Source organism: Brachionichthys hirsutus, chromosome 4, assembly GCF_040956055.1.
Source record: "Brachionichthys hirsutus isolate HB-005 chromosome 4, CSIRO-AGI_Bhir_v1, whole genome shotgun sequence".
Lineage (NCBI taxonomy): Eukaryota > Metazoa > Chordata > Actinopteri > Lophiiformes > Brachionichthyidae > Brachionichthys > Brachionichthys hirsutus.
In genome coordinates, this window is record NC_090900.1 from 5,605,541 (window position 1) to 5,630,243 (window position 24,703).

Here is a 24,703-nt window from a genome sequence, read left to right on the forward strand (position 1 = left end):
TCGGCTACGCTACGAAGGACAGCACGATGTACGCCATCCTGTTATGTTCCAGCAAGTTCTTTTATTTGGAGGCATCACAGTAAATACTTTTATGCATTTTGGAGTCTGCAAAAGGTACAACACGAACCATAGAGAGTCTATTCACGGCGAGGCGATCACATTAATGTCGACACATTTTGTGAGTGAGCATCTTCTAAGATTTTTCAGTTTGCATTTTAGAAAGACTCTATAAGTCCAAATTCGGGGGGGATTTTTTTTCACCCTTAATTTTTCCCTACAAATGAAAACATATTAAAATTGATTCACAAGGTTTGATATGAAGTATATGAATGGTATGAATGATATAAGGCACCTACCGCATGGCTCTCAGTGCAATTTTGTACGCCAGTTCAGCGTCGTGAGGTAGGAGCGAGGTAAAGAGATAGCGGGCGAAGGTGTGCATGGGAACACTCTCTCTGTGGATGATCTCTCCGAGGCCGGAGTACGGGCCAGCTGCTCAAATAAACGCCGGAGACAACACACACACACGCACACACACACACACACAAACACAGGTCTGGTTTTATTGATGGAACGAAGCACTGGAAAAATCGAACGGAGCAGTTTATCCGTGTCGTCAGGTCGGCAGCATTTTACGATGCGTCACTGAAATGTGTTTTCATGTGCGGAACGAATAAACAAACAGATACTACAGAAGCGTGTTTTTTTTTTACAGTGAGGAGTGTGTGTTCATCCCTCCCACCCAGAAGGAGGCGAAGCCACATGGCATTAAAAGCACACCGTGACGTCAGGAACCATATGGGCGCGTGTGCAGACTTGGCCTCACACTCTCTTCCTGCAACTCCACTCGTCTCTGGTGGGTTATTTTAAACCCCAACGGGCTCCATAAACCACAGACCACATCACACGGTGGCACGGCTGCAGGGTGCGGGGGGTGCCTGTGGAGGCCTCGGAGCCTGGCGCTCTATTAGCAATGGAGCCTGAGGTGGGTGGTCGCGCCGGGGCCGAGGCCGCGCCGGGGTTTGGGTGGGGAAGGAAGCGAGTCTGACTGCACTGCAGGATGTGCTTCCTCCCCTCCCTCCCTCCCTCCCTCCCTCCCGTCTTTCCCATAACCAAACCACATTCTGCTCCAGACACAGTCCAACCCCAGTAAATGTACATGCTGTTGTGTGCGTGCGTGTGTGTGTGTGTGGGTGTGCTGACACAATACCCCTGGTGTTGCTGTGTAAAGAGCTCATTTTGGTCTGGCCCTGGGCAGCTCAGCCTCTATTTGCACCACAAACTGAAGGGATAATAAATAGTGGCACAGAATCCAATGTGTTTTTCCTGTTTGAGTAAGAATGTGTAGGTTCTTGGTGTGTGTGTGTGGGGGAGGGAAGGAGAGAAGAAGGAAAAAAAACCCTGAGGTGTGTGGATCTACTTGTCTGTATATGCAGCGACTCGGGAGGCTGCTGGGAGGCGGAGTCAAATAAAGGGACAATAATGGCGAAACATTATGAGCTCTCTCACCCTCTAACAGAAAGACGGCCTGTTTGCGGAAGATTTTGACCAGCGAGTCGTCCAGTTCCACTTCCTGCAGCTTGGCCAATAGCTGCTCTTCGTTGCGACACACCTTCTCTTGAGCGTAAATCCCGTCGGGCATCACCCGCTGCTGGCCTAAGCCTACGAGGGCCGTCTCCACCGCCAGCGCCACGTACGATTCGCCATCTCCCAGCAGTCGCTGCACAGGCATTCGCTGGAGCTCCGCCCGGCTTACGACACTGGAACAGTCTGCGAGGAGGAGAGGAGAGGGTCAAGAGGAGGAGGGAAGGAGCAGGCAGAAACAAAGGAGGCGAGTTCACGTAAAGCTCGCTCCTCCGTTCACTTCTCCTCCTCTGAGGAGGAGAGGACTATTTATGTGAGCAGAGGAGGCAAAATGAGGGACAGAGCTATCCCAGCGAGTAGGTAGCAGAAGAAGAATATGAGGAGACGCGATAAGACAAAGGGGACTCGAGCCTTCTTTCTAACATCTGCCAGTTAATGCTGAGAAATAAGACGCAGATTAAAAAACGTGCCTCGTTCTGCAGCTACAGAGTCTCTCTGGTGTCGTCAAAACTGCCATGTGAGAGTTGAAAGATGCAAGCGTGCACAACCGGAAATAACCGTGCACTTTCAGGATTCTAGCTTTGCATTTTAGATCTCACACACAAATCAGACGCGTCACAGAGTCACAGCTGCACGACACGTCCGTGTCAATGCGTTGCTCCAAGTCAGCAGCACCTGAGAGATCCAAGCAGGTGTTGGAGCCCTCATCGCCCACTCGCCCCGGCTCGGTGAGGGTGCTGAACAGGGTGCCGATGGGATCCAGTGGGTGTCCCACCCAGCCCTCCATGTTGGTTATGGAGGTATGGCCTTTATGGAGCAACTCTGAGACCAGATGGAGCAGATGAAAACATCGTGAGACCGAAGGACCGAACGATCAAATGTGTGTTCTTGGGGGGGGGGGGGTGCTTCGAGTTTTGCTAGCAAGCAAATAAAAACTAGCTTCACCTTTCTTGTGTCGGCGGAAGTGTTCCAGTTGCCTCTGCTGCTGCCGCCGTAACGTGTTCACCACGGCGATGGCCAGGCGGAGGGCTTCCCTTGGGTAGCCATGTGACCGCAGGGCATCCACCCTGGCGCACGCCGTTGGTACATGCTCTGGGGGGGGGGGGCAATTTTAACTCTGATATTCTTCCGCTGGCTGCATTCACAATCCAACTCTCTCTCTCACACACACACACACACACACACACACAAACACAATCTCACCATGCCACAAGGGCCAGCCGCGCGAGTCAAAGAGGGAGCTCTCCTGGTTGTCATGGTAACAATAGTTGGCATAGAGGTCACTGGCGATGATGTGCTGGAGGTGTCGGTCCTGCCAGTGCAGGTCGCAGGCCTCGATGGCTCGCGTGAACACGGTTCTGTGGGGGCGCAGCTCTGCAGCAGGAGGAAGAGGAGGGTTGATTATCTTTTTGATCAGGCGGCGCTTCGGCTGCACAGCAGCGTTCTGCGAGCGTGAATCAGGGGCTTCCCTGCACGCAGCTAAGCACTGTAGGGCGTCTCATCCGTGACATGCCTCATTAAGTAAGCATGCTACTGACTGACATACAAAACTTATCAGTGTCTGACCTTGGTTGCCATGGGCACCCTGAGGCAGCGAGTGGGTGAGGTTTGGCAGCTCGTTGCTGTGGTTACCGTCCTCCCAGGGGCAGACGTCCACGCTGTTCCACCTGCGCAGCTGCCGCAGCCATGACGACTTCTGCTCCGGTTTACAGTGGGGGTTCAGTACGATGCACATCCACAGGGCACCTGGGCACACACACACACACACACACACACACACACACGTTAAAAAGACTAACTTCGGTGCAGACGTGTGACCATGACGCCAGTAAGGAGTCATGCAATGCTGGTATGAAAAAAACAACCGTAATACAGTTATCATGCAAGACTGAAAGCTGGAGGCGGTTTTCTAAGATGTGCAGCATTCATAACAGTGTTTTTCTTTTGGTGCACATTTTATATGCAACCTTCATCTTGCTCTGGAATACAGAGAACTTAACTAGTCCCCAGGCATCGCTGACTGCGCACACATCATTTTGGACTAAATTGGAACAAACAGAATATGAAAAGTGGCTACATCCCTCGGGATGCAGGCGCACATTCAGGGTTCCTGCTCTCAAGACTGCTGCAGACTCCACTGTTTGGGCGAGTGGCGCGGCTGTGATGCACGTAAGCGCGCACGCAAAGGCGGAGAGAGTTTGGGAGGAAGGGCGACGACAAGGACGGAGACGGAACGTGAAGTAAAAGAAAAGAGGAGCGAGGTGCAGAACAGCGACGGAGCAGAAAACAAGGGGTACAGGAGGAGGAGGACAAGGAGGCGCGGGCGAAGATGGGTGGATGAGGCTTGGCTTTGTGTCTGGAAGAGAGGAGTAGCTGCTGCTCAAAGAGGAGAAAGACAAAAGAGTAGGAGGAGAGAGAGAGAGATGCCGAGAGGCAGCATTCACCACACATCAGGGGGGGTGATAAGGACTTTGGGAAGAAGGGTTTGAAGTGTGGACTTCAAAGAGACGCAACACACACTTCCAAAAATACATGGGATTGAAACAGATGAGATCAGTGCGCCGTGCTCACACAGTGCAGAACAAGAGCAAAGGGAGAAAAGGAACATTGGCGTCAACAGACGCAGCGGCGGCACGGCCGACAACAAAGACGGGAGACAGCGCCGCCGCCGTCGTGGTGACGGGCCGCTTGGGTTGGGTGGTTTGTGAGGAAGTCGGTCGGAGAAAAAAAACACACAAGCTCCATCTAACGGGCACGGCAATGTGGGAGACCATTACGGAGGTCAGAACATTTCGGGTTTGGATGAGGCCGCGTTAAACGATCCACATAGCTGGTCCCAGCTGAGCTCCGTGCGCAGCGTGTCACCGACTTGGATACCAAGTCAACAGGAAAACGTGCGCGCTGCGTGACGTCTGCATCTCCGTGCACGCCTGCGTGCGGTATGTTTTTCACTCTCACCTAGCTCGTCCCAGAGCTGTCTGTACTTGTCGGTCATGGTGGTGCCCTGCTGCCTCCAAAGCGCCAGCCGGGGGTCGGCCATGAACTGTTCTGTGATCAGTGTTAGCATTCTCGCCCCGTTGGAGTCACGCATCTTCAGCATCTCCCGAACCTGCAGGTGGAGAGGCCAGGGCGGTTAAGCAGACCCGCATGCGTGTGTGTGTGTGTGTGTGTGTGTGCGTGTGCGGTTTGCACACGCACATTTAGAGGAGGAGGAACACAACTTGCAGACAAGACGTACATACAAAACGACACTGGGTATGATACGAAATATATAATTATACAACTAGGAAGAGCCTCAAACACATTCAAAGTGCTATTTTAGGCTATTGCACAACCCTCTTTTCAGAGGGTTGTAATAATTTGAGCATTTCTTACACATTTTTAGACATTCATCACAAAGTTTTTATTTTAAAGATCACTATTATACATTGCATCTTTTTCCATCTCTGTTGAGTTTCAACTGTTGCGGAGCTGCTGAGCACATCTGTCCATAGAAGGAGGAATGAAAGTGTGTTGGATTCAAAATTAGATTCATTTATGTACTGAGGACTTTCAACGGAAACAAGACCGCAAGGGCTTTTTTGAAATGTTCCTCTTAGACAGGATGTTAGACTGTACTTGTACTGTAATATATGCTACTGTTTTTGACTGTACTTGTACTCTAACATTCTATCTAATAACTATAATCATCATCGTCATCAAAAGTCTTTTGAAAGAAATCCATGTTAGGCGTAAAAGCAGTCCTGCACACGCCTCAGATAGCCATTTGCTTGACTTGTTTTAGAAGGGCGGCGTCCAGTATTTACCCTCCAGTCAGGCGGGAGCTGAGAGCATGCAGCTGAAACCATTACCGTTCCGTCTTATTGGTATTGCCCCCCATACTTAATCCACATGTCCTTGTTTCTTTCTTTTCTTCAACGCTTGACGTTTGGGGAGATCAAGCAGTTTTCGAGCGCATTCGACGCCTTGTGAATGATTTATCACTCCTCAAATCAACAGTAGAGTCGACTTTCATACAACACAATCAGATGCGTTTGAAGGTTAAACATATTCAGTGCGTGTGAACTAAAAACTCTGATGCTGGCCGGCATTTGATGCCAACAGGAAGAAAGGAATGAACAGAATTAGAGAAGTTTAAAATGAAGAACACGAACTAGATGAAAGTCAGAGAGCATGAATCTCTGCTGAGTTAGATGCCTTTAAGTCATCGTGAATAGAAGGCAATCGTTTAACCCTCATAATAGGACTCCTGAAAGCTCGCCCCACCCCCCCTTCGAATTTGGAAACACGTTATTAATTTGATCCTCAGAAATATTTCCCTGACGATGGTTTTTCTTCAGGATGTGGCTCAGCAACGGCTTAAATCTGGCACATGTAGCACTTAACTGAGTCTGTGCACATTCAGTGTAAAGATTTATTATCTCAGCGCAAAAGATTGTATATATAAACGTTAAAAAACAAATCTGAATCCAGAAGATGATCCTCTGGATCCCGATTGTTCATTGGGCTGCATCCTAGGTCTCCTTTAAAAAAAAAAAAAAGCAAATTCGATTTTTAACTTTTTGAGTAATCCTGCAAACAGACAAACAAACAATCCCAATAAAACTAAACTAAACTACTAAATTGGCAAAGGTAACCGTGAATTTGAATACAATAAAATAGAAAAGCTGCCTTTGAAAATGCAAAACTTCATTTCTTTTATTCACCTCGGGTGCCGCCTCTTGAACTTTGACTCAGAAGAGGTTTTTTTTTTGGTATAACAATCAATCATTGTTGGCTAGCAGCAATAGATAGAATGCACAGATTCATAAAACGTGTCAACATCGACTCAGAGTGATCTGCACTGTGTTTTTAGGTAAAAAGCAGCGCGTGCAGTGTTTGTTTTTTCTGCAGACGTCAATAAAAAAGGTGCAAAACGCCCATATACACAAATACAGTTAACAGTGTGTGTGTGTGTGTGTGTGTGTGTCCCTGACTGCAAGAACATCTATGTGGCTGGCGGTGTGTGTGTGTGTGTGTGTGTTTCAACATAAAGGAGAATATAGTGCCACCGTCTTTTTCTACGTCTCCTTCTCTCCTGGAATCTTACATACGCTCTCTGCGATCGGCCCCGTGTGATCGGCCCCGCGCGGCGCACCTTCTAACAGCGCTGCTTTGAACGACGTAGCCTCTTTTCATGAAGGCAACATAAGAGGTTAGAACGCTAGAGAGACCAGGAAGGCGTTTACTAATGGGACACAGAGGAGAGGATCAGAGAGCTGACACTACGTTTCAACCTACACCGGCCACATGCAGTGTGTGTTTGTGGCCATGGTGGTTGCGGCTGGTGCGCGTGTGTTTGTGTGTGTGCGTGTGTGTTGCGTCTCCTCACCTTGCTGAAGAGGAGGTTGAGCTGCTTGCCCGAGCCGTGGTATCCTCCCTGCGACAGGAAGAGCTTCACTTGCTCCTGGACCTGCTCCTCATCCAGATGCCAGCAGTTCTCATCGTCCACGCTGGCTCCTGCCGTGGGGTCCGGGGCCCCTACACACACACACATAAATGGCTACCTCTTGATATTTATTTCTTAGTTTAACAGAGACAGGGGTCACATGTTAGCTTTGGCTAATCCCAAGGCTTCACCCTTAACCTACATACATTCAGTTTTTCGGCCTTTCTGAGGACAACCTTTATGATTATAAGTGTTCTGGAAAACAGCTGAAATGTTGTTGATAGACATTTATTTGTCAGTCAAAAAGGACAAACATGCTTTAGTCCCGGTTTCTCAAACCTGATATTATCTGGCTTTAGATTATGAGTAAAAAATAAAAATAAAAAGACATCTTGGTCTCAGAAATGGACACATTCCAGTATTTTGTGACGTTATGTAATTTTTTGACAAATAATCGTTAGTTTTGCTCAATATTTAACATTATTATTGGAGTCCTATTTCAACAGTAGTTCCGGGAGTGTGTATTCCTCACACGCTGTTAGCAGCAGCATGCTACATTCACAAGTTTTATCAGGACAGTTGAACATTGACAGCAAAGTCCATGTAATATGAATGACATCACTGTGGCATGTAGTTCTTCCATTAACACCACCCGGTGGGGGGGGAGGTTCTATAATATATTAGTATTATTTTCATGCTTTTCAGATGTTTTCTTCCCAGAGGTTTTGATATTTTCATACAAGGAGCGATTCAGTCGGATGCTTTAATCCGACTGATTTCATGTGTTGGTTTTAGCTTTATAGAATTATTGATGGAAGAGAGAAATCAATGGGTGGTGGAAAAAAAAAAAACCCTCTTCATCACAGCACTCTGGTGATGAAGCTTATTTCTTGCTGCCCTCCATTCCCACCAGTGTCTCGCTATAGTTCTGTCCATCTCTCTGGTCCCTTTCTTCTTCGCTTTCCTTTTTCCTCAGCCTTTTCAAATTCCAAACTTTGCTTCCTGCGCGCTCTATTTCAGACTTGAATGCTTTTTTTCTTGTGTGCTTGATACTAACTTTTCAAGCCGCTCCCTGTGTGTTTATTATAGCGAGCAGCAAGTAAAAAGTCGATAACCTGGGATGTGTATCTTTCTTCATTTCTCTGCTAACCTCTCGGTCTCTGCCTTTTTTTTTTTTTTAATCCTCTCTCAGAGGTAAATAAAGGGTCTAAAGTGTTGATCGGATGAACACAGTCTCTCCTTTACTGTCTGGATCTCACTAATGAGCAACATTGATCCTGCCACACTTTACCTTCATCACACAGTCAATGCACACATTCATCCACAGCAGGAACTCACACACACACACACACACACACACACTCGCTCCCTCACCGTGGACCTGGTTGATCTCAGAGTTCTGGGACAGAATCTCATCAGCCAGCTTCTGTGCGGTAGGCAACACTTCGGTGTGGTGCACTGAAATCAGATACTGGACGAACTTCTGCAGCTGATCTCTGCTCATTTGGAACAGGGTTTCTGAGATGGGTAGGTGCAGTTTGACCTGCTCGGGCTTCCGTACTCTGTAAAGTGACAGCGCCACTACATGGGCGCAGTAGAAGATGTCTTTGTTGCCGCAGGTACATGTTACTGCTGTGATTTTGCAGCGGTCGAAGCTTACGCTTACGCTGCAAACGAGTTCTGGGGACGGGGGCGTGGCGGGGTCTGTCACCGTGCCGCTGAGGTGGAAACCTGAAGAATCGACAGAGAAGAGCAGAGTTAATTTTTTGGACGAAGATCTTTGAGAAGAGTTTCACAGAGTATGCAGAAATATCCTTTCTTCAGCAACTCGAAATCAATCGAGGACAATCGCGATGATCAGTTATCAGTGAGTGTTTTAGCATGAAAAAACAATAGCCAAAATAAATACCCATTTATTACCGGTAGTTTCTCAAATCAAATTGATTGTATGATGGGTGACTGAATGGCTGTTAATTTCTAAGGGGGGGGACTGAATGGATTCTTTGTGACATTTGTAAAGACAATAAGCTTACGATGAAAATAATGATTGCATTTACTGAAGCTATTTTTAGATAAAAGCAAAGCTGAATCTCAACCCAGACGAGACTCGAGTGACAAGTTCTTTGAGGCGGACTGAATCGCTCAGTCACCTGCTGAAGCCTCCCCCCCCCCCCCATCCCCATGGTTTGATCAACTCTGAGTAAATGAACCTCACAGAAACCCGGGTGTGCAGGAGGAGCTGAGAAGATGAGCGCGGCTGTTGCAGCATGAATTATACAAGCTTTTGTTTGAATATTACGTTTGATCTCATCCTAGCTGCGCCGTCCGGAGGTGCGGCTAGTCGTTATGCCGGCATGAATATGAATGAGCAGGGTGGGGCACCCGGCAGTGGGCTAGAACACACACACTGATGAGCATATGAGACATGCGCGTGTACGCATAACGCTGAGCCGCAGCGTGAGATCATGCATTTATTAATGTGGGAGTGGCTACGAGATGCAGAGAGAGAGTTTATGAATGCATTTATGCGCTCAGGAGAGAGAGCTCTGACAGGCAGGTCGACCAATGCAAAGACATACGGACCCTAAATGTGTTTATCAAAGGGCTTGCGCACGTGCACGGCTGGGATTTCAAGCGTGTACTAATGCAAGTATCAAAGTGTTTTCCAGGCCTCTGCATTAGGTGGGAAGGAGGGGCAGGTGTTGAATATTTGATATGGTATAGAGGGGGTTCAGAGTACATGAGCCAATGGAAAAGTAGCTCTCCTTCCTTGTTTGTTGGGTAACATGCTGCAAATGCAAGTGAGCAGAAAAAAGAGGAGGAAGTCAAGAGGGTCAATACCAGCAGCTACAGCACAGGCCTCGCCCTCGGGACGGAGATGGACATAAAGGAAGCTGCTTATACAGGTTCCTCCTCTGCAACCTCCCTAAAGTAGTGCCTTAGGAAACTGTGTAGCAGATACCGCCGACCCAACAGTCCGTTTGAGTCTCATTCAACTCTCGTCCAAATTTTAAGAAGACAAGCGTGTCGTTCAACTCAACTCGGAAGGAGGGAATCGGTGCAGCAGCTGCAGTCGTATCGGTCTGTCACGATGAAGAAGGAACTGAGCCCAAAAGCGGATCGCTCAATTTACGGGTCAATCTACATTCCTACTCTCCTACGGTCATGAGCTTTAGGTCACAACTGAAAGGGCAAGATCCCAGATACAAGCTGTCAAAATGATTCTGATCTGCAGGGTGGGTGGGCGCTCCCTTAGAGACAGGGTGAGGAGCTCAGTCACCAGGGAGTGACTCAGAGTAGAGCCGCTGCTCCTTCACATCGAGAGGAGTCAGCTGAGGTGGCTGGGGGCATCTATTCCGGACGCCTCCCTGGGCATGTCCTGCCGGGAAGACAGGGCTGGGAACTCCTCAGGATCCCCCCCGGAAGAGCTGGAAGAGGTGTCAGGGGACAGGGAAGTCTGCTAATCCCTGCAAAAAACAGTTGCCTCGGCGACCCGGCCCCAGATAAGTGGTGGAAGAAGGATGGAGATGGAGAGATCAACTCACTTTCACCCTTTCAGATCTATTCCAAAATTCAAAGGTTCATTCTTTGGGACAATGTCCACTCTTCTACCACATTTAATACAAATGTGTCAAGCAGTTTGTGTGTAATCGCTAAAAGATTCTTGAAAGGAAAAGTGAAAACCTGGATCCACAATACTTCTTCTTCTATGGCACACGATCCACCTTCCACACGCGTCATTGTCGTCCACAAAGGCCAAAAAAGCCACATCTGGCTGATTTTAAAAAGGCAAAAAAAAATGATTGAATACCACCATTTATCCAGATCCAAGATTTTAATCGGCTCTTCCCCGCCATCGGGCCCCAACTCACACAAGTTTCGTCAAAATCCATGAAGTAGTCTTTATGTAATCCGGAAAACAGGCACAACAACAACAAACTGCTACTTCAGTTAATGCAACAAGCTCCGCGCGAGATAAGCCGAGGTCCGGGGATTTACGCAACCAAACGCAATCAAAGACAAGCTCCATTAGCGAGGACGCCGCCAGCCGACAACAGAAGCACCCAGGCTTCGTTATTGTAGCGTAGAACTCAGAAATGTTGGCTGGAAACGTTGAACTTCACAGATAAGCTTTTCGGCTCTTCCAGCCAGCTGGCAGGTGAAGCACTGATTGCGTGCGTTAATAGTATTCTCAGATGCAGGGTGTGGCTCTAATATGGAAGCCGCTTGCATGTGCTGTGATCAAAGTCTGTGTGTTCGCAGCCGTGTGCGAAACGGGAAGAAGCGACATTCGGTGTCGCTGTTCAACGAGAGAGAAAAGGTTGACATGGAGCGGGAATGGAGAGCTAACCACCTTAGCAACGCACAAGTAAGCAATGGCTGTCAATGCTGGCTGATATGTTAGTGTGTGTGTGTGTGCGTTGGAAAGAGAGAGAGTCCAGAGAAGGAAAAGAAAAAGGAACATCAAAAACATGTGGGGCTGAAAGCTCACAGACAAATCTCTCTCTCTCTCTCTCTCACACACACACACACACCTATCATACAACAGCTGCACTTTTTGCATGTGTTTTCCTCATTTTTCTAAATGAACAGGAATGCTTTAACAAAGAAAACAATAAAAATACAATTCACGTGTCATCGCATGAAACAAGAAAAGAGACAGTGGCAAACTGTTTGAAACGCCTGTTTTGTTCCACTTTGCTTCAATGAACACTAATTCTCCTGCCTCCCCAGCCCCGTTAGACGCCCCTCCCTTCATCCACATTCCCACAGCTCTTTTCCCCCCTCACTCTCTGACAGATGGGTAGGTAATGAGTTTCCCCTTTCCCCGGCCAATCGTCTGGGCTCCAAAAACTGCCCCTTATGCCAAAAATGCCCTTTTAATTTAGCCAGGCACTGAGTACAGAGATATTACTGTTTAGGTACACACACAGACACACACACACACACACCTCCCATGACTCCCGGTTGGGTGGGTATGAAACCTTCAATGTCTCATGTGCTAACTATTAAAGAGCCCGGTTTCCCCCCCTCACCCAGTCCACCCAGCTCCCATCCCCGAGTGGTGCTCTTTTCTGTGCATGCTCAAGAGGCCAGGGTTGGCTTTCAAAGTAACCATGGCGGCCATTTTTAGAACAAGGCCTCTGTGAGGTTGCCCTAGAAACCCCTTCTGACCGCCCTGGTGAAATCACACTTGGCCCAAAGAGCTGCGTCAGGCTGTGAGGACAGTTTATGAAAGAGCGAGTGAGAAGTAGTGCATGTGTATATATATATATGTTCAAATCCCACGAAGTCCTAGCGGACCACCCACACTCTTTGGGGCGAGCGACATCAAAGCATTCCCTCAAATAGCACTTAGCTCTATCGTTCAAGTTTTGAAGTTGTACAAGCGCCGATAAGCCAGCAATGCGCTGTTTTGACCAGCGAGGACCACTTCCCTCTATTCATCAACAAGGGGGCCCCATAAATACCGGACCCCTATTTCAGCAAGGACACTCACGGACTAGAACCTGCAACTCCTTCAACGTACAGCTGCTGCGATGGAAGAATACCGCCTTTATTTGCAGCCTTCCCACATGAAGGCAGGCTGCAGGTATCGGCCCGGGCTTCAGAGGTTGGCCTGCCGAAGCACAAAGGTGGCCACTGTTCCAGAATCAATGGGGCAAATTGGATTGTGAGCCGTGCATATATTTCAACAATCAAATTAAGATTCCAATTGAATAGAGGAAAATGCAGCCCAGCAGTGGGGAAGGTCATCACGTTTTATTGGCTGAATGTCTGAATGAGTGACCGTTGGCTAAATCTAATATGGCGGCGTTCGGTTCTGACGGCACGCATTTTGTTTGCATGCAGGTTTGGGTCAGAGAGAGGTTCCGGTGACATGATCGAGTTTGGCAAACGAAATAGGATGAAAATGAAAATGGCTGAACCGATCCAAATAAAAGAGGGAGAAAGAACAACAACATTTTCTATTTAAGGTCCTATTAGCCTCCCGTTGATCCAATTTAGTCTTACAATGGATTGGCTATCGGGCTGCTGTAAGAGTTAGCCATGACACTGCAGATAAATAGAGGAGCATAAAACCACATTAACGCATCAAAACGACACACCACTAAAAGTTACACCGCCTACTGCTGGTCGGTCTGGCATGCCCCGCCCCGCCCCGGTAGAGCTCCTCTGACCGGGTGTGTGCTTGCAGTATTCATAGCTTTGACGTGGGCTCATCCTTTACTTAGACCAAAGATAGTCTGCTCAATCCTCGCTGAGAAAAGCCGACCGGAATGGAATCCAATCTGCTTGATTGGATTGAACCGAGGCTCTGCTAAAAGAAGATCACAACTACAGCCTAGGAAAAGTGCAGCTCTGCGGCAGGTCGAGGGAGAGTTGCGCATTGTTGGGCGACCCCCCCTGCCCCTTGCCCTGCCCCAGCAAACCGCCAACACTACCTCCGTCCCACCCACTACTACTAAAGGAGCGCTTCCTTCACTGCAGCTCCTTGAACTTGCCCAATTAATGAAGATAGTTGCAAGGCCTTTCGGCATCTTGGAGGGTTAGGGTCTGAGTGTGTAACAATGGCTGTGTGTGTGTGGCCCTTATAAGGAAGAACCCATACAGAGCATATAAACAGAGATCAATGCTATTCTGCAGGAGGCCTTGCTCCAGGCGTGTGTGTGTGTGTGTGTGTGTCTGTGTGTGTGTCGGCAGTGTGGGACAGAGGCTGGAATAATACAGCTGAGCTCCAGGAGCGGCCATACTTATGCCTTAACCCCCCCCCCCCCCCCCCATTCTGACAGCAAAATCTGCATGTTAATCAGAGGGATGGGGGAAAAGACCATCTGTGTGTGCGTCTGTGATTGGACTTGTCAACAGCTGGCAGTTTAAATGACAGTCAACGACTGGGTTGCTGCCACTTGCTCGCCATGCGGCACGTCAGGAATGACTTGCAATTTTCTAACTATCACTTTCAAAAATTGATTCTAATTTTGTGGGATTGGGCCTGTCAGACTGAGCTGGTGTCACCGCCCCGGTGACCGATCCCAGAGTTTACCGTACAGACGGACGGACGGTAAAGAGACACAAGGAAGCCTCTGTTCGGGGGGGCACGGCCGACGCAATCCGAAAAGGGAAGAAGTGATGAGAGAACGAGTCCTGTCAGGAACAGATGGAAGACCTGGTTACAATAAACTCAAAGATTTAGGGAGAGAAAAATCTTTGGGCCTCTCTGGGTTTTTTTTTTTTTTCTGGGGCAACGTTCGGCTAAAGGAGTGCGTTGACCTTCAGGGAAAAGCTGGATGAGAAGATCGCTGTCATGTCTGTGTTTATTAAATATGAAGCTTGGAGCTGGAGCTTGTTATCCTAGCTTAGCAAAGACCGGGATCGGTGGAAAACCGCTTCCCTGACTCCATCCAAAGGTAACAAAAAGCTGCCTACCAGCGGCTAGAGCGCGTCGTACTCCGTTTGTTTCTCCGAACCAAAATCAAAGTGGCGTAAAAATAAGACCAGCTCTTCCTTGACCATCAGCAGTGCTCAAATAAAATCAGTATCAATCTTCTCCGGTAAATAACTGTATTCAACAAAATGTTTTTAAATGCATATAAAACAGGAACAAAAGATTGGGTTTTGTTTTTTTTCCCATGTTTTTGACTGCGTAGCTTAAAATTTCCTCCAAAGGCGGCTCGGCTTCTCCACGATGTAATTGCATTTCAAGAAAACATTCCCATGAGAACAATGCTCTGAGATATACGAGTCACTGACCATGGAAACACACGCCGGGAGGTTGAAACCAGGTTATTGCCTTGTCAGAATAAAAGACAGCCTTTCACTCGTGGTAGTCTTCTTTGTTTTCGTTCATGGCACCTGCATGACGTTGGGATGACTGCTCGTTATCGCCTGATAATTAGGCTCTATATTAACTATACATTATCCCAACCCATGAGCAAGGTTCGTTAGTGTGGATGAAATTACAGCTGGCTGGAAATGAATGTGTGTAATTAGCAGGCCGTGTGTCCCAATAGACACAAGCAAGGCTATAGGTGAAGGTGGCGGCGTCCACTGACAAGCCATTGTCTGCTACTCCACGATTCGAGTATCTAGCTAAGACATTAGCAGGTCTGGGTCGGCCAATGAGACTTCGCCAAAGGCAGCGAGAGAAGACGAGACAAAGGATACGCTGCTATGTGATAGAAACGTGTGCACTTTTTTCAAAGTATGCTTGTGAGGTTCGGTACGCCATTGTCAGACCTGACACGTCATTTGTGTGCGAAAAAGTGTTCCAAAAGTGACATTTGCTGCGCCTGTGAGAAGAAATTACAGGTTTGTTTCTCGCGTTTCATTTGAACTTTGTGCCATAAATTATTTTGGGATGAACCTTTGTGATAAAACAAGCTTTAAAAAAAAAAAATGTCTGGACATCAAAGCCCACTGACAAAACGAGTAAAGCTAGCACGGCGCACAGGTGAGACGCCGCCGCGGTGGAAATCAACGCGGCTGAAAGCGAGGATAATTAATTGGCTTATAGGTGGGCTCCAACGCCACTGGGCTGAAAACAACAGCAAGTGTGTGTGCAGTGTTGTTAAGTTCAAGCTTTCGTGCCAGGAAATAACCGATTCCTGTTTGGAAAGTCACCCAACACACACAAATACACAAACACATACGCACACACACACACAACTCATGATGGCTTCATGCATGCACGCATACTGGCTTCAACCTCTCTCCGCTCAAAAACAGCCCCTCCTCTTTCCTTTTTTCTCTCTCCAATAACTGACTCCTCCCCTGCCCCCCCCCCCCCCCCCCCCTCCTCCTCCTCCTCCTCCTCCCATGACACACACACACACACATACACAGAATGTTGCCTAGCCCTAAGCTGACCCGTTGTGTGTGTACTGACGTCACATACTAGACAAGGAGAGGCATCATTCCAGACACACACACACACACACACACACACACACTCACACACACACACACACACACACCCACACACACACACACACGCCCCAGCCGAGGGGGAAGCTGCATTCCAGCACAGGCACACAGACACACAAACACACATCACCACGCTGGCGGTGGGAAGCATGGGGAGCGCTCAGCTGTAGCGAGGAGGTGGGGAAGAGGGCCAGGGCAGGCGAAGGGGGGAGTTTCGGGGGGAGGGAGCGATGGCTCCGAGCCAGTGCTCCTCTGAGCTCAGCACTTCCCCTTTCAGCTCCAGCCAGCCGCCAGTTTGCGTAACGCAGTCCATGCAGGCCTGCCGGCATGTGCTTAACCCCTCCCTTCCTGGAGTCACCGAGGTCACACTGGCTCTCTCTCCGTTCAGCAGCACAAGCCGCCATCCTGGTGTAAACCCATTCCTGCCCAGTCCCCCCCGACCCATCGCACCACTGACGACGCCGGCTCGCTCCTCATATCTCCAGATTACTCCCAGACACACAAACAATCAAACTTTTACACGATGCTTTCCAGCTTTATTATGCTGCATATTCATCTTTTTATCTGCATATTCATCCCCCCCCCCCCGCTGTAGCCACAGATACACGAGGCCTTGCACACCCTACCCCGGTGGAAAGTCCTCTGCTGTGCCCGTCCCTCCGCCGCTAACCACGGCGGAGGGAGTGAACGAGGGAGGAGGGGAGGCGATCTCACATTTAACATCCCTTGACACGCGTCTTCCAGAACCTCTCCAGCAGTCGCTAAGCCCGTCTCAAGTCCCCAACCGGGTCACACACACACACACACACACACACACACAGAGAAATGTGTACAGAAATGCTAATTCGCAAACCCGTAACAAAGGCAACCCAAAGATAAGCATCTCCAGCCATCCAGCATTGTGATCGACGGGATGCTGCGGAGAGCAGGAATAACCGGGATGAGGAAGAGGAAGAGGAAGAGATGGAAAGGTTGACCCTTTCCCGGCTGAATCGTGGCGGTCGATTCTTTTGCCTGCGGGCTCTTCCTGCAAATATTGACATTGATGTTAGGACCTCTCTTAAGGATACGCTGCAGAGCAAGTGGATTAGGTGCACTCTGCGCAAACTGGAAGATCACTGGGTCGACTCCTAGAGCACCGAGGGGAGAGGGCGAGGGATTCTCAGGGTGAAGCCACAAAGCAGGGTACGGAGCTCTTTCTTGGTAGATTTACAGCCCTCTCCTCTCTCTCGATGGTTTAGGTTTCCACTCTCAAGCTAAAAGCAGGCCGCTGACATCAAAACCTTCAGAGAGACCTCCATTTCCCAGAAACGGCTCTCATTTCATGTAAATAGCAGCCTTTCATGGCTACTTTGAGATAAACTGTGCCCTGCTGGACCAGAGGTAGACAATGTTAACCCTGGAGCATCCTCAATCGACATCTGCATGTGTTGCCATGATGATACACATCTGTATGCATGTATGTAAATATACATACACACACACACACACACGTGTGTTTGCAATTAAAATAAACTGGAGAATAATAATAATAAATGATCACAGCCAAAACACCAAATCCGGTTAGACATGCTTGAGACTCGCCTGTCCTCGTGGGAGGCAGCAGGGAGGGAACTTTATTACAGATACTCTCCCGTTAAAAACGAGCAAAGCTAATCAAGCCCTGACAGCACATTACCCAAACCGGTGCAGGGAATCATTTGTTCCCAGTCGACTGGGAGTTAGTCTGCTTGAAGAGACCAATGATGTTTGAGTTTATTTTAATGCAAGTAGGGTAAAGATGCCAAGCCTCTTATGGGATTGCCGTTTGCGCTGTAGACTGGAGTCGTTATCTGTCTTGACTTGGCGAGGTAATTACTGTGATTCTCCGCGCACTCAAATCACCTCGAAAAGGTTTGATCAAATTTGCTTAAATTAGCATTTTCATCGATGACAGAAGAATAGTCATATCCTTACGCAATTATGCCGATTATCTCTCCGTGGAGGCTTGTGAAGTGAGGGGTTATGTCAGGAAACAAAGGCCGGCTGCTTTGCTTTGTTTAGATTTCTCCATGTACCTGATTGCTGCAAGATCCTCGTTAAATTAATTTTGGATGCTAGTGCGGTGAAGGAGGCAGTGACAGTTGTCCATTCTGCAAGGGGGGGTTCGTGGCCAGTAGCATAGCACCATTATGGAGGTTAAGCATCTCAATCATAAGGATAGAAAACAATATTTGTGCATGCGATGTGTGTGTGTGTGTGTGTGTGTGTGTCAGACACCTTCCGTGGGCAAGTCAGCATTCACTCAGGAAGTAGGTCAGTGAAATTTGCCCAAATTAGGTCAGTGGCAGTCAATGGGTTCCATCCCAGATCAGAGAAGGAACGCAGAACCAAATGGCTGACTTGATCTGCGCTTTTACACTTGGTTAAAAATGGTTGTGTCGGTCCACATGAAAGACACCCCCCTCCCCCCAACTGCAAAATGAAGTAGAGATAAAGCAGAGTAAGACACCAAAGCTCCCCCCACCGCAAACAGAGACCTACGCGATCGAGCCGTTGCGTTTTCGTCCTCCCTGTCAGAATCAGTGTGCACCAAGAAGCCAGTTGGATTGAGAATGCTTTTGATAAGTCGCCCGTTTTGGTTACAGCGCTTAGTTCCGATTATTTAGCACCCCTCCAGCTGTTCGGATGGTAGCGTCTTTGTCGTCCGCCTGTGTTGCGGCAAGTTTTTTTTTCCCTTCCCATTTTGAGGGGACGGGTTGTTGTGACTGTTGTCGCCAATAAACGTTGGCACGCAGGAACCTTTGAAGTTTGCACGTCGTGATTTGCTTTCATCGTCCCCCGAACGTCAATCGACGGGAGATGATGAGACTCCAGCAGGAAACCTTTGTTGCCTCGCCCCCCCCAATTTCCTCTCCGCACGTACGTAAGCACACAAAACCGGAAAGTGACAACAAAGGCACGAGGCATGACAAAAAAGCTGCATTGGACATTGGACAGGCAGCTGGTGGGCTGAGTAATAATCTGCGAGGAGTTGCGATCGGTTCCAGAACGCCCACTTCCATTGAAAGGAATGTTTGTATCTGCATCTCGACGTAGCTGTGGGCTCTGAACTTCACATTGTCGGCGCTCTGTCGCTCGCCTCGGAGGGGATGGGCGTCAGCGGGAAGGAGGAGCATTGACGGGTGTCTTCTCTGGGCAACATCTGTTCAACGGAGTGATGGCGGAGCCGGGCCTGCACCTCATCACACAGGCCCGCAGCCTCACTCTGACAGCCATAGAAGCTGGAGGAAGGGGGGGGGGGGACGGGGACAGGAAGTCCCTTCCCCGGGCAGCGATCAAACTCGAGCCCCCCGGCTTGCCTGCAGATGTGATAACGCCCACTCCCCCCCCCCCCCCCACACGTTACATTCCCCCCCCCACCACGCTGCCAATCATGTGTCAAATGTTTCACACACTCGCACGATGGCCTGCGTATGCGTGCCAGGCGCACGTGTCGAACCGCAGCCGTCAACACGAGTTAAAAGAGACGCTGGAGTGGAAGAGACAAAGAGACGAATACAAAGAGCTTCGCAGGAGGCGGCGAGCCAGGAACGACCAAAACGAACGAGCTGAACGTGGTTTGCAGTAAAGAGAGCCACACTGAGATACAGTGACGGATGCTACAAGCCAGGGACAGAAGGATGCCTGGCGGCGCGGGGGGGGGGCGTTTAGACGAGAACTGAGCCACAGCCAACCTGGATGAGGACACAGTCCAGATAAGTTGGGACAGTACCAGGGGCTCGGCCACAGCGCATCAGAGAGGGAGGAGGAGTGGGGGGGGGGGGGGGGGACAAGTGAATTAGCGAGAAATTAAAAGTAAAAGAGGAAAAACAGAGCGAGAGAGAGCGAGAGCGAGAGGGAGAGAAAACAGGGCAGAGAAAGCAAGGAAGAAGAAAGATGGTTGGAGGGGGCTGCTGAGAGGCGAGGCCAGGCCTCTGCTGGGGCCGCTGAGCGAGGAGCCAGGGCTGGAGGCCAGAGGAGCGAGGGAGGGAGGCTGAGAATAGGAGGAGGCTGTGGCAAAGCTGTGGCCGGGGCCGGGGCCAGAGCCAGGGGCCCCCACTTTAGATTTAGTCAGCTGTTCCCCTGGCCAGCAGCTGGAATGGAGTGAAAGGGAGAGGAGGTAGCAGGGGGGGGGGGGGGGGACAGAGCTGAGGCTTTGGGGGGGAAAGTTTAATGGAGAAACGGAAAGTGGGAGAAGATGGAGAAGAGAAAGGAAAAAAGTAGCACAGGAATAGAAAAAGGAGAGGAAGAAGAGAGCGGAGCGGGGGCGGGGGGGGGCGGTGGTGTTCGAGGTTTGGAAGAAGGACGGTTGAAAAGCCATTCGATTCCTTGAGAGAGAGAACTGACGGAGAGGGTCGTCCTATGATCGAGAGGTTGGGGGTTCGATTCCCGGCTCAGGCACATGTGTACACTGTTGTTGTGTCCTTAGGCAAGACACTTCACCCCCTGGGCGCACGCGGCGACCAGCAAACCAGATTGCCCTCCGAGGGACAAAATCAATAAAAAGTATTTAGTATTAGTATTCTATTGGAAGGTGGTTGAGGCTCACTGGCTCCGCAACCGCTCTACTCTTCCTCCCTTACCGGTCCTCATGCTCCCTCATTCAGTCACTGGCGGCCATTCTCTACCTCCTGCAGGCATGACCCTAAACACACACCGAGAACCCAAACAGGTGGTTCACACACACGTGAAAATGGATCACATATGACTGAAGGGGGGGCGATGAACAGGCATATAGACAGAGGGGTCGACGTGAGAAGAGAGGGACTGGCTGAGAAGCACTGCAGGAGGAGGAACAAGGAAACGTAGGATGGAGAGAAGAGAAGCCAGTACACGATTACAGTACTTTGTTTCCATCGAAGTGGCGAAATGAGATTGGGAGGGAGGGGTGAGGGTTTTGCCACGGGGCAAGCAGCAACTGCTAGCGAAGCACTTTACGGCCCATTATATTCCATTCAGATGGATCAGGCGTCTCGCATAAAAGCATTTAGTCTGCGCGTTGGTGAGTGACTCAGCACTCGGAGCCCTCGCAGTCGGACCCCCCCCCCCCATAACTGCACAATGCATATCAATGAAGTGGCTCGCTCTATGCATATGGATCAATCGCTCCCACGCCTATGCCTGTCTTGCTCTTCCTCTTCTCTCCGTCTGCGCCACCGTTCGACCGCTGCACCTTTCAGGCGTCTTTGTGGAAACACCTTCTTCTCTCGGGTTCAGCCCGGTTTGAGTAACAGAACCTGCTCTTTGTGTACGACGAGCAGCAGCAGCAGCGTCCGACAAAATGAAAGGAGTGCGGAGAAAAGAAATGTATCCTTTGCAAATTTCTTGCGTCGTTTTTTTTTTTGGGGCTCATCTTTTCGTCAAAATTAGACATTTGTCTGCACGGCTGGAATAGCCACCCCCCCGCCGCCCCTAATTGCCTTCTCTTCATCTCTCTTTTGTCTATGGCACTCCCTCCATCCATGTGTCCTTTCCCCTTGGTTCTACCTCTATGCACTCCGTCCCCTTCTCTATTCCCCTCGGTGGTGGTTAATGGCAGAGGGATCCAGCATGGAATATAGATCAGTGCGAGATGGATGGGACACCAGGAGCTCCAGCCAGTCCCGCAGGTCCCAAACAAAGATTAACTAAATATTAGCTGACAGGAAGAGAGGGAGAGGCAGGGACGCAGCTGCAGATGCTACTGCCACTGCCGGCAGGACAAACTATGGGAGTGTTTTTAACCCCCTTTTGACGATAAACACACAAAAGATGTAAAAATACACACCACGCAATAGTGTACATACTGCTGTGCATGTGTCCAAACATGCAATCAGAGACGCCGTGGGAGAAGAAGCCCACTAATCACATCCTCCCCTCCCCCTCTCTCTGCCCTGCTAAGGCGGACGGCGAGGTGGGAAAAAAAAGGAATAAATCTTTATTAGGTGATGTGTCCCTGCGTTATCGATCGCTTCACTCCTTCCCTCCCATCCCATCCCCTCCCCTCCTTTTGTTATTTTAGGCGTGTGTCTGCCATCCAGTCCAATCGAGCCAGGCTGTACATCAGAAAGGACCATTACCCTCGTCTCAGTGGGTTGGGGGCTGTCACTGGTGTTGTGCGGGGGCAGGAGGTGAGGCGATGAAGCCACCCAGGAGGGACAGCTAGCCGGACATGCAGGCTGACAGACAGGCAGCCGAGATAGCGCGGATGGGTTTGGGGCAAGAGTGCAGACAGACAGGGTAGCAATCACACCCAGTGGTGAACAATCATCCTCAGCAATGCTATTAAACAACAATAATGGATTCACCTACACTTTATGGATGCTTCTATGAGTCCAGCACAAACACAACATGATTTATGGTAGGAATTTATTACCTCCGCCAAGGAGGGGATGCTTTTGCCAGCGTTGCTTTGTCTGCCTTTCTGTTAGCACGATAACGCAAAAAGTTATCATACAAGTACGTTGAGACAAAATGTGTGGCTTGTGTATAAGGACCCATGTTGTGGTATTCGTCTGACTACAAAATGACAAAATGATTTTAAAAAAAAGGAGTCTTGTTTAAGGTTTACCTCACACAGGATGCATCCAAGGTACAAAATACTCAAATAATAGTTCAAATGAAATAAAATCAACCCTACGAGGTCTCCGTTTCCATAAAACATCGGCAACATTTCAGCAATAAAACATAAACGAGAGCATTGCATTGACTAAAAGATAGAAAGCAAGAGAATATCTTAAGATCCTAGCATGTCGAACATTGAAAAAGGTTCCAGAATGTGGCTTGCTGGATCACGGATTATTTGAAAACCTCAGGGAAAGACACCACAGCTAGCTGGCCTTCCTTTGGGAGTTTCTTCCCAGGAAACACTATGGAAGCATGCTGTATCTAGATAGGGGCCGTGGAAATAAGATATCAGTTTTGTATTGCCTGGCTTGGGAAATTAAACTGGAGAACTGAGAAGAGGAGAAAGAGGAACCACGAGAGCTTCTAATCACAGGGAAAGAAACGACTATAGAGAACAGGCGCAGGTTATGGACACGAGAAAATAAGACGAAAGGAAGCTGGAGTTCAGGAATGAAATTTCATAAACAAGAAAGCACACGAGTAAGGAAGCAAAAAAAAATTAAAAATAGAAGGGCAAACTAAATTAAGAAGAAAGCCTTGCTCTCTTTGTCTGTTTCTCGTGCCTGGAGAGCCTTTCCTGTTCTATTCAGCTCTACCACAGAGCAGTGATTGCATGTCTCCCATGCCACACGGCCAGGACATCGTTGGAGCATGCGCAGCCAGCGGCGCCTCGCGCTCGGGGCCTCCTCCGCTGCATAGCTCACATGGCACTCGAGCCCGTCGAGCAAGAAGAATGAAAAGCGTAAAGCCCCTCTCTGTCTCGCCCCGGATTCCTGAACGTTCCACAAAAGGACAAAATAACTTTCATCTCTACGCCGACTGACGTCACGTGTACGAAATTCCTTGTTGGAAGACGTATTCAATCGAGCAGGTTGCTGCTGATTGGAAAGCAATAATGTGAGCTTAGGCCTGTCTTTCAAGCCCGAGCAATCGGCCACAGGAGCGATGATCTGACCAGATTGACCTCCGACTTTAGTCAATCCCCGGGGGGGTCGAGCGAAGAGGTCAGCATCGGGCCAACGCAGGATCGTTGAACACCTTTGTCTGTGTTCTTATGTCTGGAACGGGTCAGTGGCAGGTAAGCCCTCATCCGTCTGCCTGTTGTTTATTCTAAAGGCGCCAAGTAGCTGGCACCGTGGAACAAGTGTGTGTCTTCAAGCATGTGTACAAACAAGTGTTTGTGTGCACAAGAGTGGGAATGATGACAGATGGGAATGTCATCCACTTTTTTATTTTTTAGCCACACACACACACACACACACACACACAGAGAGAGGAGCAGTCAATGCTGCACTCTGAACACCAAGACGTGGAATACGGGAAAACCAAACAAATCTCTGTTCCGTCCTTCATTTATGTTCAGGATGGATCAAAAGTGTCATCGTTAATCTGGGTAAACAGCAAAGTCACAACATATATGCAGCAATTATGCAGAAACACACACAGACACACACTGCACGGAGGCTCTGCTCTGTGGCCACAGTGAAAGCATGTCTTTTTACACATGTCCTCATACCTTTGAAGAAACACACACACATATGCAGTGACCCCCCCCCCCCCCCCCCTCCTGCAGTAAGCAGTCTTAGACCGCTTTGTGCTTATTTCAGCGGCCCATTGGTGCAAAGAGGAATTCATTAAGAATGGGGGGTGCATCTGTTCGGAGGGGGCTGAGCACTGCATTCCCCTTTTGTTATTACTGCCAAATAGAAGAGAGAAGGGCGGCTGCTAATAAAAGTCATTAAGTGAAAATGAAAAAAAAAGCCTTAATAGGGCCTTGTCATTGTGGATTAGGTAGTCTCTCTCTCTCCCTCTCTCGCTCAGAAGCTCGGTGAAAGGAGCACTGGATTCCTAGACAGAGTCAGCCAGCCGAGGAGCTGTGCTGACGCACACCCAATCAGCCACAGTCTGGGACAAGAGACAAGTCGAGCTGGAACAGGGACTGGGGCAGACGTTGCACAGCTCAAGCTGGAACTTTATTACTTTAGATGGTTTATTTTAACGGGGGTAATGCACACTGATTTCGTATATAAAGCTCCCTCTGTAAATGAGCCAGTATTAGCATGCAGGGCAATTTTGAAACATGGTCTTTGGGAAACTTGGTAATAGGCCTGGAGTGTGGCAGTCGTGCAGCGGTTA

The 24,703-nt window shown here is 49.1% G+C and overlaps 1 protein-coding gene across 1 annotated transcript in view; it reads right to left on the bottom strand.

The window, feature by feature from the left end:
- Positions 1-24,703, bottom strand: part of LOC137892915 (zinc finger SWIM domain-containing protein 6-like) — a 33,371-nt gene that overhangs the window by 6,026 nt on the left and 2,642 nt on the right. Inside the window, exons 2-10 of the mRNA XM_068738328.1 lie at positions 8,387-8,743; positions 6,956-7,104; positions 4,543-4,693; positions 3,151-3,330; positions 2,788-2,958; positions 2,530-2,676; positions 2,260-2,406; positions 1,510-1,770; positions 357-492 (exon numbers count right to left, since the gene is read on the bottom strand). Coding sequence (XP_068594429.1) covers positions 357-492; positions 1,510-1,770; positions 2,260-2,406; positions 2,530-2,676; positions 2,788-2,958; positions 3,151-3,330; positions 4,543-4,693; positions 6,956-7,104; positions 8,387-8,743 — 1,699 coding nt within the window. The remainder of the gene's footprint in view (positions 1-356; positions 493-1,509; positions 1,771-2,259; positions 2,407-2,529; positions 2,677-2,787; positions 2,959-3,150; positions 3,331-4,542; positions 4,694-6,955; positions 7,105-8,386; positions 8,744-24,703) is intronic.